At 38.4% G+C, this 17,273-nt stretch overlaps 1 protein-coding gene across 1 annotated transcript; it reads left to right on the top strand.

Moving 5' to 3' along the window:
* Nucleotides 1-12,765: 12,765 nt before the first annotated feature.
* LOC142610619 (CBL-interacting protein kinase 2-like) lies at nucleotides 12,766-16,146 on the top strand. Its single transcript, XM_075782483.1, has 2 exons — nucleotides 12,766-12,933; nucleotides 13,972-16,146. The coding sequence occupies exon 2, from the start codon at nucleotides 14,417-14,419 to the stop codon at nucleotides 15,833-15,835; it is 1,419 nt and encodes a 472-aa protein (XP_075638598.1). The 5' UTR covers nucleotides 12,766-12,933; nucleotides 13,972-14,416; the 3' UTR covers nucleotides 15,836-16,146.
* Nucleotides 16,147-17,273: the final 1,127 nt, after the last annotated feature.

Below are 17,273 nucleotides of genomic sequence, written 5' to 3' on the forward strand. Positions count from 1 at the left end.
CATTTGATGCGAAGTGGCGGCACATTAATGCGTAGTGGCAGCGCTGTACACATCATGGCCACGTGGCACGTTATGGCTAGTGGAGTTAATGCTCCACTTATGTGACTTTTTGGGTTTCCCGCTGGTTTTCAGTTTTTTTTGTGCTTAGTTTTCAAACTTCCTTTCTTTTCTCTTTCTTCTTCACTTTTTCTTTTCCTCCACCATTGTTGCTCTGTGTTTTTTCTTCTCTAAGTTGTTCTCTCCTGCAATTTCTTGCATTCTTCCTTCTTATGGGTGCCTTTTCGGAGGTACGGTTCCTTCTCACCTTTTTACTCTTCGTAACATAGGTAATTTGTAAAAATTTCTAATTTTCATTCCTGTTTTGGGTTTTTAGGATTTTGTCCCCCTTTTTTGTTTCTGGGTTCCATGGTTGGTAGTTTTGAAACTAGGATGCTTTGCCCCTTTATTTCGTTTCTTTTTGCACGTTTGGGGGCCTTTCTAAGTGTTTCTCGTACTTGATGTCCCTTAGTTGAAGGTTTTATATTTGAGGGTAGTAGTTTGGGTGTAGTGTTAGCCAATCTGGTCCCTTTACTTCATCAATCTGTTGATTGGTTCAAAGATTTGGTGGGTGAGCGAAAAGGGATGTTAGAAGTAAGATCTAGTAAGCTTAAGATGGGGCTGTCATCTAGCGACGACCCTGTGGAAGTGGAGGAAGACACTGTGGCTTTTGGCCCAAGGGAGGTTAGGGCTTTCTTTACCCTTGGGGAAGAGTGTAGCCTGGACGTTGAGACCCTCTCAAGGTTTAGCAATAGGTTCCAATTTCCTGAGAGGGTTAGGGTTCGTCGTCCTCATAAAGAGGAACAAGCCTATCACTTTTCGCTTAGGGAGGTGTGCTTCTACGAGGCTGCTTTCCTGTCTGGGCTTAGATTCCCCGAATCCCCGTTCACCCCTTCATCATAGAGCTTTTAAGTCACTTCAATATTGCTCCTCGGCAACTTATGCCAAACTCATGAAGGATAGTGATTAGCTATATAGAGATATGACTAGCTGCCACTGAGGGAGATATGATCAGAGTGGACGAGTTTACCTACTTGTACCGTTTGAAGGAGTCCAAGGAATACATGTACTATGAACTCGTGCCTTGGGTCAGGGAGGCTAGGATCGTCAGGGGCCTGCCCTCGTTGTTCTAATACTGGAAATCCTAGTTCTTCTTTGTCTTTGGGGATGAATGAGAGACTCCTACTGATGAAGTTTGAGGGGACGTTCCTAAGTTGCTCCATCAGTGGAGAGCCCTAAGTTTAGGTGCGTCGTCTCTCTGCCAGTCCTTTGTCCTTCATTCTTTTGCACATATTTTATCATCGCTAACTCTCATGTTTGTTGTCTTGTGCACAATTAAGAAGCGATCGAAGCTCAAGAGCAGGTACAGGCAATGCGTCAAGGCAGCTATTGAGTACTCGAGGACGATTGACGATTTTGACAACCTGGTCGACCCATGAACTCTAGCTCTTCCCTGCCTTGGTCCAGAGCCTTCTGCCTACGTCCTACGTACTATAGAAATCGAGGAGAAAAAGAGTAAGTGTTTACTTAGCCCGTCGTTTCAATCTCTCTCTTTTTTTTCTTTTTCTTTTTTACAAGTCTTTCTTTCCCAGAGATAATGACGACGTTCAATTAAGGGATGTACGCAAAGATGAGCGCCAAGAAGAACAAGCCTCTTTCCAACCTTAGGAAGAGGGCAGTGCGAGTTGTGGAGAAAGGGGTCTCCATCACTCCATCTACCCCCATCACTGAAATGACGAGAACAACTTCCTCGGCTACCTCGATGGAAGAAATTACCCCACGCCCAAAGAAGTACCGCGTGGTCGACAAAGGGAAGGAGAAGGCCGACACCCATTCGTCCAGCATTTGGGACGACTCTAACCTTGTGCTAACGAAGGCGCAAGATATTTTCACGGCTGAGGAGCTTAAGGTCTTCTCTAGCCTCCCCTCTAACGAGATTGTGGGTTGTCATATCCACAAACTCGTCCAGGTAGTGTACTTGTGCAATGTTTTCTTTTCTTTTTCCCTTCTCTTGTATTGTTCTGAAAGTTGAATCTTCTTTTCAATTATTGGGGGAGACCATCCATATCACCTCAAAGTATCTGAGCAACGAGGCAAAAGCCACATCAGTGGGGTCTCGGGTGGTAGCTTTGGAAGCAGAAAACTCAAAGCTAAGGAAGGACCTCATTGCTGCCATGGACGAGGCCAACACCAGCAAGGAGAGGGCTAAGGTCTTGTCCGATGATTTGTGGGCAGAGAGGCAGCTGACCCTAGAGAAGGACGAATAGCTTCTGGCCACAAAAGAGAAGATCAAGACCATCATTGCCAAGTCCGTTGAAGCCCTCCAACAGACTGAGAAGTACAACACTATGCTCTTCAGTTGGTATTATAAGGGTTTCGAGCTCCTCCGGCAATACCTCGCCAAGCATCCCACCGGAGTCGACCTAGAAAACTTGGATTTGGAAGAGGTGGATAAGGAAATGGCAACTAACGAAGCCTCCCAGTATACTTCCCCTGAGGCTAATGCTCTAGAGAATGCTCCTCTGCCTCCTCCTACTGGTGATGACGAAGCCACTGACTAAACCTGCTTACCTGTTTAATGTTCTGTTTTTTTTTTTTTTTTTTTTTTTTTTGCTTTTGGGTGTCCAGTATGTTTTTTGGGCTTTTGATTCTATTTCCAGAACAGAATGTTTTGGGCTTTCAATTCTATTGACTACTTCATGCTTACCTGTTTACTTTCCTACATCATTGTGCATGATACTTTTTCTATGTATATGATTTTTGTCTGCCTCGTTGCTTGTCTATCCTTAGCTTGGGAGGCTTGGCTAATTAGGAAATGACTCGCATTCGTCGGTAATTTTTAGGTGACTTATCCCCGTGTGTGGGATCTTGTCAATTGGTTACATCAATAACTTACATCTATCTAGGTGGAATCTTATTACTTAGCCAATACTTTGTGACTTACACTCATTTAAGGGATCTTGTCAATTGGCTTCGTCAGTAAGTTACATCTGTCTAGGCGAAATCTTATTACTTAGCCAATTTTTCATTTTTAGGCTCCTAGATTTCCACGCATCACATTGGAATGTTGGCTAAATAATTCTTTTACTGCTTTATTTCGAATATGAATACAATCATCCATTACATTTATTGAAGGTTCTTCTTCAAATGCTCGATATTCCATGGTCATGGCAGTTTCCTCCCGTCCAGCGTTTCCAAGTGATAGCTGCCTTGCCTGGAATAATGGTGACTTTGTAAGGTCCTTCCCAGGTTGGGTTAAGCTTTCCCAAGGTCGGGTCCTTGGTAGCTAGTGTGACCTTGCATAGGACGAGGTCTCCTATGTTAAGTCATCTAAGTTTAACTCTCTTGTTATAGTACTCGGCCATCTTCTCCTGGTACCTTGCCATCTAATGGGATGCTCCGTCTTTGGATTCATCCAAACAATCTAGGTTGACTCTTAGTTGGTCGTCATTACTACCTTCGTGGAAGACTTCTCATCTTATGCTGCTAATTCCCACTTCGACTGGGATTACTGCCTCGGTGTCATAGGTGAGCCTGAAAGGGGTCTCTCTTGTTGGGGTTCTCACTATAGTCTTGTACACCCACAGGACACTAGGCAACTCCTCCAGCCACACGCCCTTTGCCTCGTCCAACCGAGCCTTGATGATCTTGAGCAGTGTCCAGTTCGTCACTTTTCATCAGACCGTTAGCTTGGGGGTAGGCTAGGGAGGAGAATTAGTTCTTGATCCCTAGCCCCAAGCAGAAGTCTCTGAAGCCTTGACTGTCAAACTGTCGTCCGTTGTCTGATATGATCGTCTGTGGTATCCCGAATCGGCAAACTATATTCTTCCACACAAAGTTCTAGATCTTCACCTCCTTTATGGTTGATAGTGCTTCTGCTTCAACCCATTTTGTGAAATAGTTAATAGCAACTAGCAAAAACTTCACCTATTACTTACCTTGGGGTAATGGGCCAACGATGCCAAGCCCTCACTGGGCAAATGGCTAGGGGGAGGCTATTGGCATCAGTTTCTCTGTTGGGATGCGTTGGACAATATCAAACCTTTGGCATTTGTCACATCTCTTGACGAACTCCCTTGCATCCTTCTGCGAAGTAGGCCAGAAGTAACCTGTTCCGATAACCTTGCTAACTAGGGATCTTGGGCCTGCATGGTCTCCACAAATTCCTTCATGGATTTCTTCTAGAATATATTTAGCTTCCTCCTTGTTGACGCACTTTAGGTAAGGCATGGAGAAGCCTCTTTTGTACAGGGCATCGTTCAGGATTGTGAACCTGACTGCCCTTTTCCTGACCTTTCTAGCCTCCTCAACATCCTGGGGAAGCCGTCCATCTTGAAGGAAAGACAAGATTGAGGTCATCCAACTGCTTTCGCTTTGGATTGCAAAGGTGAGGACCTCTTCGATGCTGGGATGTGTCTGGATTTCCATCTCTAAGTTTGTATCTGTTGGTCCCTCTTCTGACAATGCCTACTTCACTAGTTCGTCTGCCCCCATATTCTGGCTTCTAGGGACCTGTGTGAACTCAACCCAATCAAACTCTTGTGTTAAAAGTTTCGTCAGTCTTAGGTATTTTTGCATTCTTTACTCCTTTGCCTCATACTTGCCCTTTATTTGCCCACAACCAGATTTGAATTGCTCTAGAGGAGCAAGTTTTTGACTCCTAGCGCCTTCCCAATCCTTAACTCCATCAGTACCCCTTCGTACTCAGCCTCATTGTTGGTGGCTGGGAATGTTAGCCAAACTTCGTATTTGAACGTCTCTCTTTCTAGGGTGATGATAATGACCCCTACTCCGCCCCTTTTTCAGGCTAACGAATCGTCAGTTTGTGTTGTCCATCTTTCTGCCTCATCTAGTTCCCCCTCGTAGTCCAAGATTGTGAATTCGGCAATGAAGTCTGCCAGTGCCTATGCCTGTGCCTGTGCCTGTGCCTGTGCCTGTGCCTTTGCCTTAATAGCTATCTTAGGGTGGTATTCAATGTCGAACTGGCTAAGTTCGATCGCCCATTGGATCATCCTTCCTGCATCCTCAAGCTTGTTCATAGACTTCTTTATTGGTTGGTCCATTATCACCAAGATAGGGTTCGCTTGGAAGTAGAGGCGCAACTTGCGTGAAGCTACAATCAAGGCGAATGCAATCTTCTCGATTCGAGGGTATTTGGCTTTTGCACCTTGGAAGGCTTGACTGACATAGTAAACAAGGAGCTGTGTTTTGTCCTCTTCCCAAATCAAGGCTACGCTCATAGCTGTAACTGACATTGCTATGTATAAATACAAATTTTCCCCTTCTTTGGATGGGCTAAAGAGGGGCGAATTGCTTAGGTAGTGCTTGAGCTCTTAGAAATCTTTCTCACACTCATTCGTCTAAGAAAAGGCCTAATTCAGCGTATTGAAGAAGGGCAGGCATTTGCGAGACAAACCTGTTGAGCGCTGCTATCCTTCATATGAGTTTCTGGACTTCTTTCATGGTCCTGGGCGACATTATCTCTAGTATGGCTCATAACTTTTCAGGGCTTGCTTCTATTCCTCTCTAGGATACCATGAACCCTAAGAACTTCCCTGATGCCACCCCGAAGGCACACTTGTTGGGGTTCAACTTCATTTGGTATTGCCTGAGAGTTCTAAACATCTCTTGGAGGTCATCCAAGTGAGCAGACTCTTCTTTACTCTTGACGAGCATGTCATCCACATACACTTCCATGTTCCTCTTGATCTGTTTACTAAACATTTTGTTTACTAACTTCTGATAGGTTGCTCCTACATTTTTCAGCCCGAAGGTCATCACCTTGTAGCAGTAGAGCCCCTGGTTTATAATGAAGGCAGTTTTCTCCTAATCTTCCTCCACCATTTTTATCTGATTGTATCCTGAGAATGCATCCATAAAATTCAGGAGCTTATTTCCTACTGTGGAATCCACCAACTGATCTATCCTCAGCAGGGGAAAGTTGTCCTTTGGGCAGGCCTTGTTCAGGTCTGTGAAATCCACGCACATCCTCCATTTCCCATTTATCTTTTTTACAAGAACGACGTTGGCCAGCCAGTCCTAGTAATAGACCTCGAGGATGAAGTCCACTACTAGTAGTTTATTTGCTTCATCCATGATCATCTGGTTTCGTTTTGGAGAAAACACCCATCATCTCTACTAGACGGGCTTTTTCTCGTGGTTGACACTTAACTTGTGTTGGATGATTTCTGTGGATATGCCTGGCATGTCCTTGTGGCTTCAGGCAAAAATGTCCAGGTTCTCCTTTAGGAATTGGACTAGTTTCTTCTTAATTTCGGTACTCACGGTCATCCCTACTCTTGTTGTCTTCGTTGGCTCTCCGTCAACTAGCTCCACAGTTTCCAGGGTTTCCACCTTCTCTTCTTCTTTTTCCTCGATCATTCACATATGGTTTTGTTTTGTAGCTAACACTGCTTAATAGCACTCCCTAGCTAACACTTGATCTCCTTTTACTTCACCTACACCATTTTCTGTTGAAAATTTTACCTTCAGGCAATAAGTGGACGTGGCTACCTTCCAACGATTGAGTGTAGGCCTCCCAATGATCACATTGTATGAAGAGGAACAATCTACCACCAAGAAGTGTAGCTGACAAGTCATTTGACATGGATAAGACCCCACTGTGACTATCAACATCACTATGCCTTTGGGATACACTTTGTCCCCACTGAAGCTGATAAGAGGGGACTCAAAAGGATGCAGCCTACTTGAATCCAACTTTAACCTTTGAAAAGCAGAGAGGTAAATGATGTTTGCGGTGTTACCATTGTCCACAAGGATTCTCCTTGTGTTGAACCCCTCTATCATAAGCGTTATAACCAAGGGGTCATCATATGGCTGCTTTACTCCTCTAGCATCTTCTTCTGAGAAAAAGATGTCCTTTTTCGTCCATTTCTACTTCAAGGGTGGTATCTTGTGGATGTTGTTCACCTACCTCTAGTGTGATTTCTTGAGGGACCTGAATGATCCTCCTATGGAAGGTCCTGCTGCGATCGTCATGATCTCCCCGATAGGGCTCTGTAAACGATGGGATGCATGATCTTCGTCTCTTGGTAAGGCTTCATGCTTGCCTTGTCATTATCTCTGGTTCTGCTGGGCTCTCCCATCTTCATAAGCCTTTGCAACTTCCCTTTTCTTATGAGTTCCTCTATCTGCTCCTTCAGGTCTCTACAATCTTTTGTATAGTGGTCGTGATCCTTATGGAAACGGCAATATTTCTTCTTGTCACGTACATTGGGTGATGAGTGTAACGGCCTTGGCCATTTGTTGTAGTGCTCATCTTTAATCTGCACTAAAATTTTATTAATAGGCATAACTAAAAGAGTGAATTTTACTGTTCGAGGGGTTTTATCATCTTTCCTTTTACTCCCATCAGTATTCTAACGATCTGTCTGCTCCTTTTTCGTCCTTTCCAATCGTCTTCCTTTCTTTCCTTCTCATTAGACTTCTCTACATCTTTTATTGTTGTTAGGGCATCCTTGACATTCATATACTTTTGCGCCTTCAGAAGCATTTTTGCCATCGTCTTTGGGGGGTTCTTCACGAGTGAGACCACGAACTCCCTGAACTTCAACCCAGCTTTAAAGGTTGTTAGCTACACCTTGTCATCAACTTCACCTTGTCGTCAGCTTCATCTACCTTTAAAGTTTCTTGAGTGAAGCGCTTCACGTACGACCTCAAGGTCTCCTTTTCTCCTTGTCTGATGGTAAGTAAGTGGTTTGTTGGCCTTCTTGAGTGTTGTCCCCTGACGAAGTGGTGTAAGAAGGAATTTCCCAACTGCTCAAAGCTATCGATGGACGATGTTGGTAACTTTGTAAACCACTCCCTTGCGACTCTTTTGAGAGTGGTGGGGAAAAAACGGCACATTATTTCATCAGGAGGTTGTTAAAGGCCTAGAGTCGTCTTGAAAGTATTGAGGGGATCCAAAGGATCTTTCAGTCCGTCGAAAGGTTTGAGCTGAGGTAGGCGAAATTTCGACGGCACTGGACATTTCAAGATTGCTGACGTGAAGGGTGAATCCGTCGTCTTGACCATTCTATCCAGGCTTCAGTCCGGTTTTCCCTTAATGGCGTTCCTTAGCTCATCCATCTCCTTTCTCGTATCCCGAAGAAGGTCCGAGCTTGGTCCTTCTGGAGTGGCAAGTCTTCGACGATCACTCCTTCTCTGACTATCTCCATCGTCCTCCTGGTTGGTCCTAGACCGGTTTTCCTCTTGTTGAAGCCACAGCCTCAGCTCCTGGTTCTGTCTGATAAGCTCTTCCACACTAGCTTTAAGTGTTTGGATTTGCAGGGCCAATGCTGCAAAATCTTGGTTGGACTCCATCTAAACTTGGGAATTGAGTGGTACTACGCTTTCGAACCTAAGTACGAAAATGTTGTCCCCATAGACGGCACCAAACTAATGATGCGAAAATCGTCAGTAATGTAAGTTCATCTAGATGAAGTAGGGACCTCGTCGCTGTACCTGCAAGTGAGGTGAAAAGCCTTCCTCAAGTGGTCATCGGTGTGGTGCCTGCCACAGAGTCTCCAATGATAAAATCAGTGTATAGAAACTTTTTAGGAAGTAAGAAAACTCGGAATATCAAAGTTACGTGTACTAGCAAATTTTTGGTTGTGTGTATATGTACCTTGTCTGGTTCTGATGAGTGTGTATATATAGCTGCATAGTTTCTAGTCGTTGGGGCCTTCATTGTGGCTTTAGTGCTCCTTTCGTAACACCTTAGGGCTTATTAATGCGGGTTTTGATGAGCTACTATCGGTCTAACAACTGATTGGTAACTGTCCAAGGCATTGAAACTTCTTATTAATAGCTTGTCTTCTCTCGTCCATGCCGTGGCTCGGTGGACGAAAGTATTTGATGAGATCATCTGGGCAAGAGAGTTCGTTGGTCATGTCACCTTCCATATCAATCAAGCATTTATTGAGGAAGTTCTTGCTTAATCTAGAGATTGATCTCCTCATTGTTTAAAACTATTTAAAAATTATTCTTACCAGTTATTATTAGTTGTCCATTTGTGTTCATGAATAGATAGTACCGCACACTGAATTTGAGAAAATTATTTAAAATGTTGAAATTCCAACCCCAAAAATAAAAATTCTGGATAGACTAAGGAGAATGTGTACTATTATTACACTCGGCATATATTCGGGTAAAATCATTACATTCTAATGGAAACATTGAGAAACTTTCATGTATAACAAAAAGGAACGGTGCAACTGTGCAAGGAGCCAAGAACCAATACGTACATTCACATGTCACCTTGTTTTTGGTAAGCTACATGCTAGCCACAATGTTCAAACATGTCCAAAATGGTTTTTGTTTTGTACAGACGAACAAATAATAATTCCAGCCAACTTATGAATACATGTTCCTGCATCGTTTCCAAAAGTTTGATAAGGAGGAAGTTCTGGTGTCTTTACCTTAGACATTTACACAAGTTTTGAATATACAAATAGAATTAGGTGAACATAAGAATAATTGCTCTTTAACCATCATTATAATTTATATGGTGGACCTTTCTCTTCCAAATTGCTTAAACATTTTCTGGGAAAGAGGACTAAGTTCAGTTTCTTTAATCAAAGTGGTTTTGCTTACTTGGGCTAATGGCGGCCCCTTCTGAACCTTCTATTATTATTTTAATGGAGATATGATTCAATGTATTACTAATTATAAAAGTCAAAGTCTCAAACGGAATGAAAGCCAAAAAAGATAAAAGAATATAACAGAAAGATTCTTGTAATTTGAAGATTGAAAACCGAAAACGTGTTTTTTATTTTTCTTGGAAAAAACATGTTTTATTATTGATATGTCTTGACCAGGGAAGAAATTGTTTATTTAGCGAACTAGCTAAGGTTAAGTCTAAGTTTTGACTCGACTAAGGAACTAAGATAAAAATAATGCGATCATAAATAAGATCGAAAATATGAGACTCAATTGAAATATATATATATATATATATATATATATATATATATATATATATATATATATATATATATATATATAATATTATATATTTACATGTATACATCGGTACAAAATATAATTAAATGGACTTAATATTAGATTTTGTAAGTTTGTAATAAGTTTATAAGATATTAAGTTGTTATTTGTATTTATTGATAATATAAATAGCACACTTTAGAATAAAAAGTATATATAATTTTTTATATTAATTCACATAAATTTGTGAAGGGTTAAGAAATTTTGGTCATGATGTTTACTTTATATTGTGAAATAATGAGACATGAGTTAATTAAGTAGCCCATGTACAGGTCAAAAGTCTTATAATTCAACTGATTAACATCTCTTGGTGTTTCAAAACAAAGATATCTAGTGTTCAAATTTTCCACTCTTGGAAAAAGGTAGCTTGTGTAGAAAATAGAATTCGCAATAAGAAAATAAACGAAACTTGAACATATAATTTAATTTCGTGATGATCTAAATATTCTAAATAAAATTAAATGAACCAATCTTAATTTTTTAATACTCAACTTTGTTATAGTCTAAATGTTTTTCATCGATTACATTCATTTACAATATCTTCAATAAAAAGTCTAAGACTACAACAATATTCACATATATTTGAAATGGTATTGTGAATAGTAAATAATAAAATGATAACAATAGTAAGTTTAAAAGAGTAATAATAAAAATTTGTCAACTCAAATAAAACTGTGAAAATAGTTACGTAAGTAACATACATTATTATTACATAGGTTCAGTTAATATATATCCTTAAGGCATAAATTAACAATTCACTTTTGAAAAAAATTTATCAAAAATTAAAAAAAATTGTCAAAAAATTTAACAACCTATTTTCCCAAAAATTGTTTCGTTATTACGTTACTCTATTTTTAATGGTTTCCTTAATAGTATTACTAGCACTGTTTATACTAAAATTGGATTTTTTTTTTTTTTTTTTTTTTTTTTTGGGAGAAACAAATTGGTAGTATTTTGAATGTGAAAGATATCATTAGAATCTAAGACGGTGAAAGGGACGGCCTGGTCCTGAAAATCTGTGGTTCCCACTGACTTTATGGAACAGCCACCGCAGAAGAAAAAAGAAGGAAATGTCTGCTTGCGTGGCGTCATCAGAAATCATAGGACACACGTGTATGGTTCCCAAAATGCAGTTGAAGCTTGTCAGTCACAAACTTCGATAACAGTCACCGAGGAAGGCTGAACCTGTTGTTCTTATATATAATGATCCTCTCATTTCTTTGTGCCTTTTCTCTATTGGTTTGTCCCTCGAAGACTGTTTGTTACGAGTGGCTGTTGAACAACGAAACTTCATAGGGCCCTCCAATACCAATCAAATTAAATATAGACAAATATTGGAAGTTAGAAGTGTATGTTTCACTTACCAAACAAACAAAAAAAAGAAGAAGAAGATTTTATTAATGAAAAAGAAAATAGAGAGAGAGAGAGAGAGAGAGAGAGAGAGAGAGGAAAAGAGAAATACAATTTGCTAATTTCATAATGGGTTGTAGTTTAGGTAAGCAAATTATGTGATTGTTAGGTGAGCAACCTTGCCATCTATACAAATTGGAAGTATTTGGAAATATTTAATATAAAATGCAATGATTGGTTGATTACTAGTGAAGGCTAATTTGCCTCTTGTTACAAATGAAATGACACCTCAATGTCCTAATTAGTGGGTTGAGTCTCCTAAAATTTTATGAATTTTAGCACTAAATTATTTTTGGCAATTTGGCATATATGTTAATGTTTAGACATTAAACTAATTATTATATTAATCTAAAGAGGTATAATTTCAAAAAGAAATCATTTGATTGCCTTAAAACTTATCTTTTTTCTCCTTTCTAATTATTTCCAAACTAAATGATTGGAATCTAGAATATTCCTTTCATGTCTTCTACAATTACATATTTTTGCTATATAATGTCAACCCAATAAATGAAACAAAAAATAATCGAACTACTTAAACAAAATGGCATTTTCTTCTAATTATATGGTCTAAAGTATTGGGAATCTTTTAGGTAAAATGGCAAAGATTTTATTCAAGTAAAGCATTGACACATTAAAAGAACTATAGAGAGAGAAAAGAGAGAGAGAAAGAGAGTTTAACCCAAAAGATCAAGTCTTAAAATTAAAATCTTTTAGTATAAAATAATTAAGGTAATTTCGATGTGGTGTTTTTATAATCATATCTACCCATTTGAAAAGAGTGAGTTATATTTTGTTGCACATTATCAAAATTTTAAATTTTTTTTTTTTTTTTTTTTTTTTGCTAACCATCAAAATTTTAAATATATATCATATCAAAGTAAAGACAATGACTTTTATTCAAATAATATTGACTTGATAAAATCTAATCTATACCTTTCTTTTACATGAAAACTATAATGTATAACTCATAAATAACAACAATTCTTAAATTTTTTACCAAAATTTTTTATTATTAATTGAACTATAATTTTTTTTTTTTGATTGAATTGAACTATAATTTTAAAAAAATAAGGGGGGAAAATCAAATAAATATGCCAAAAAGAAAACCAAATATAGGGTATACAAAACCAAACTATGAAACAACGTGGCGTAAATACTAAATAGGTAGAGGTGATATTTTTGCATACAAAAACTTAGGAATAACGTTTTTTTTTTTGAAAACTAAACTTAGGAATAACGTAAATAAATCAAATATGTATTATATTATGGTGAGACTTTTGTCCGACTATAAAATGAAGCACCTCAAACATTCTTTCTACAATTCCAACAATTCTGTCTGTGTTTCTTTCCAAACTCCAAAACTCTCTCTCTCTTTCTCTCTCTTTGAGTCTCTCTCGCTCACACAAACAAGCGCAGCGCGTTTTCATTCTGTAGTCTGTACAAAGCCTCTCGATATCTTTCATTGTGGCTCACTCATTTCTGCAGGTAATGAGATCTGAAAGTTTTGTTTTTTATATTTTTTTCTTGGTTCACTTCGTTTTGTTTTTGTTTACTAGTTACAATGGCGAAGTGGGTTTTGTTTGGTTTGGTTTTGTGGGTTTGATTAGATTGAGTTTTGGCTGGGGTTTTGGTTTTTTTTTTTTTTTTTAATGCTAAATTTTTCGCTGAAGATTGGACCTAGTAGAAAGTAAATTTTGGAGATTTGGATTTAAGTTCTTGGATTTGATGGTAGTGAAGTTTGATTTGCAAAGCTGAATGACATAATATTGTGTGTTGGAGTTGAAGAACGATAAAAAATAAAAAATTGTTTTATTGACTCTGTATGTTTCAATGGAAAAACTTAAGGTTCATGAAGTTTCCCCCCCCCCCCCCCCCCTTAGTATAGTTTGGTTGCTGTGAGAACTGTGGAGCCGATTGTGTTTTTGTTTTTTAACATTAACCACAGAACATGATTTTGATTCAGTATTTCTCTGTTGATGGGTATGAGGGTATCTATCTTATTGATTAGATCTTCAAATTTCTCAATTTTTGTTTTTCTTGTCATAAAACTGATTGACTAGTTGCGTGTATTACATGTTTGGTTCTTTATGACCTCTGGTTTCCCTTATAATAAATTATCGTCCGACTTTAATCTATTGGTTATAAGATTTCTCTGGTAATGAGGCGTTTAATCATCCATTTATTCATTCATTGTGTTTGTTGTCTTGCTAGTAAATCTTATTGCTACAATAGTGTCTCGTTATCATTGTAGAGTGTAAAGCGTAGGACTTCTTTAATCTTGAATGGCTTTGCAATTCTATAGAAATTATGTGCTGCACATCAAGAATTCCTGGTTTCTTCAAAAATATTACCCAAAAAAAAAAAAAGGAGAAGAAAATATCTGGTGATTTATGGAAAATTTTGATATATGTACCATTCAATTTTGCTTTTTACCATTTAAATTTATGGTCATTTGTGGATTCTCAGTCTGTATGATTGATTCTTATTGATTATATAGTAACTTTTTTTGTTTTTCTTTTTCAGGTGAAGATATCATATATTTGCTGTTGAACTGAATCTATTAATAATTGCTGTTGTACTTCTTCACTGTTCTACCAGAGGTTGGGCACGTAATCTTCTTCATTTCTTCAGGATTCTTAGGTTGTCACAAAATCTAGGGAATGCTGAAAGATGTGCTTGAAAGATAAGAATTCTCTCTCTGAGGATTATGAGGTTATCACTCCATTTGGGCTGCACTCATTTATCTTTGATGAGATCGGGTCTTTAAGTTACTGCTCATTACAATTCTGTGCTCAAACTCCCTGTGCAGCTAGAAATTTAAGAGAGTATTTCATTTCAGTACATGATGTGTGTGAAGATGGTTGAGCTTTTACTTTGTTGAAATAAGTTATTATCTTATAAATACCTGTATCAAAGATATTGTGCCAGCGGGCAAAGTAAGTTTTATTGCACTCAATCGGTACTTGGCATGGAAGACAAAGTGACTGTATTGATGCAACGGTATGAATTAGGGAGACTATTGGGCCAAGGTACCTTTGCCAAGGTTTACCATGCAAGGAACCTTAAAACTGGCATGAGTGCGGCCATTAAGGTAATCGATAAAGAGAAAATCTTGAAGGTTGGGATGGTTGAACAGATTAAGCGGGAAATTTCTAGCATGAGTATGATCAAACATCCAAACGTGGTGGAGCTTTACGAGGTTATGGCCAGCAAAACTAAGATTTACTTTGTTATGGAGAATGCCAAGGGTGGTGAGCTTTTCAGCAAGGTAGCCAAAGGAAAGCTCAAGGAGGATGCTGCTAGAAGATATTTCCAACAGCTGATCAGTGCTGTTGATTATTGCCACAGTCGAGGTGTGTATCATCGAGATTTGAAGCCAGAAAACCTACTGTTGGATGAGAATGGAAATCTAAAAGTTTCAGATTTTGGATTGAGTGCCCTTGCGGAATCTAAGCATCAAGATGGGTTTCTCCATACAACCTGTGGAACTCCTGCATATGTTGCTCCAGAAGTAATTAACAGAAAAGGCTATGATGGATCCAAAGCTGATATTTGGTCATGTGGGGTGATTTTATATGTTCTGTTGGCTGGTTATCTTCCATTCCATGATTCAAACCTGATGGAAATGTATAGGAAGATTGGTAAGGGTGACTTTAAATTCCCTAACTGGTTTGGCCCGGAGGCGAGAAGGTTGTTGTCGAAGATCTTGGATCCAAACCCAAATACAAGGATATCCATTGCCAAGATAATGGATAATTCTTGGTTTCGAAGGGGGTTACCGCCCAAACCCCGAATTATTCAATCAGAAGTGAAAGAACCTACCCCTATAGATGTTGATGCAGTTTTTGGACCAAATGAAAGTAGCAGTTCGAGCACTGAGTCAAAGCAAGAATTGGCAAAGCCTTCTAATTTGAATGCATTTGATATCATCTCTCTGTCAGCAGGCTTTGATTTGTCTGGTTTGTTTGAGGAGACTGAACAGAAGAAAGAAGTGCGATTTACATCCAACAAACCTTCCTCAATCATAATATCTAAGCTGGAAGAGATTGCCAAGCGATTGAGACTGAAAGTGAAAAAGAAAGATGGAGGATTGTTGAAAATGGAGGGGTCTAAGGCTGGAAGGAAAGGGCTCTTGGGAATTGACGCCGAGATCTTTGAGATCACCCCACATTTCCATATGGTGGAGATGAAAAAGTCGAGTGGAGATACGCTGGAGTACAAAAATATGTTGAAACAGGACATTAGACCAGCACTCAAGGACATTGTTTGGACCTGGCAAGGGGAGCAGCAGCAGCAGCAGACGCAGCCACAGCAGCAACAAGAAGAAGTAGACCAACAACCTTCCAAGGTTCTTTTGCCGCTGGCTGTGTCTCCTCCGGATTCATAGAAGTGGGTGTATATAATGGATTAATTTTAATTTTTGTCTCAAACTTGTTAGATTCTTAATCTTTTGTTGTTAGTCTGTCATTGTGACTAAAAACATTAATTACAGCAAAAGAAAAGAAGGTAATTCCAGAACAAGGCATCTAATTTGCTGTATGTTTTATGGCTGCTTGCAATTTCACAAGCCCTTTGTATTTGTATTTTGTGTAGCAACTGACTCCACATACTGCTATTGTAGCAGAAGCAGCATCAGCAGCACAAGTGGTATGTTGGAAGCAATTTGTTGGAAGTGAAATTATTTACCTTTGCCGATAATCTTTTGGTTTAACATGGAGCAAAATTTGCACTTATTACGTGTAATTGAAATGATGATTATAAGTATTCTCAAGCATTGTGTCCCCATAAAGAAGCACAATTGTTTGGAGACCACACCTCATGATCACAATCGATTAAAGATTGTGCCTCGTGAAGCAGTGGCCATCTATCATAGTTTCAAGCATTGCAATTTACTTTTCAGCTTAAATTGGGAAACCCGGAAACCAACAATTCTAATGTTCAACAATAAGGCATATTTTAAATCTGGTATATGCGTCATTCCTCGGAGCATGTTTGAATTGTACAATATGAGAGGACGTATGAAATAATTATTTTCTTTCTGACTAATTTTAAATTATCACAGAGACTTTGTTGAATATTACAAGCACTGAAGCCTAGAAATCTGCAATAAACCCTAAAAAAAGGGGTGGATAAGAAGAAGACACCAGAGTCCTCAAAAGGCAGCAACCACTCGTCATATCCATACATCCAACATCCAAATAAGAAACAAAATAAGTGTTTTTTATTATAAAGAATAAATGATAGTATCAGATTAACGATTGAAGTGATTAAATTCACCTTCTTCTAAAAAATCAAGCTTATGAAATTAATGATCCAAATTTTCTAACAACTTTAAATTTTTAAGGTAATAAAAAATGGATAAAGTTTAACTATAAAATTAATTGCTGCTTAAAGTTAGAACCTTACTCAATAAAATAAAAATTATTACATATTTTAAAAATCTAATCGTTGAATTGCATGATCTTTACACTCTTAATACGTATTAGCCTCTGAGCACGCGCTCACGTGCGTGTTCAAAGGCTCTTCTATTTTTTTTAGAAAAAAACTTAATAGTTTGCATCCATTATAATTTGGAATTACTACATTTTTCAACTACAAACTACTTAGAGGTGTGATGAAAAAATTATTTCACCCACAAACCCATAATACTCATCGCACCTCTGGATATTTTGTGATTTAAAAATGTAATAATTTAAATCATAATGGATGCAAATTATTAACTTTTTCCTAAAAAATTAGAAGAGCCCCTGCGGGTGCTTAGAGGCTAGTATGACTTTGTGTGGATAGATTTTTGAATTTGAAATCTAATATTTATCAATGATCAA

The sequence above is a fragment of the Castanea sativa genome, chromosome 9, assembly GCF_040712315.1.
Source record: "Castanea sativa cultivar Marrone di Chiusa Pesio chromosome 9, ASM4071231v1".
NCBI classification, from domain to species: Eukaryota; Viridiplantae; Streptophyta; class Magnoliopsida; order Fagales; family Fagaceae; genus Castanea; species Castanea sativa.

Excerpts from the sequence above, each read along its gene's own strand:
- LOC142610619 (XM_075782483.1), top strand. The coding sequence starts at position 14,417 with ATGGAAGACAAAGTGACTGTATTGATGCAACGGTATGAATTAGGGAGA.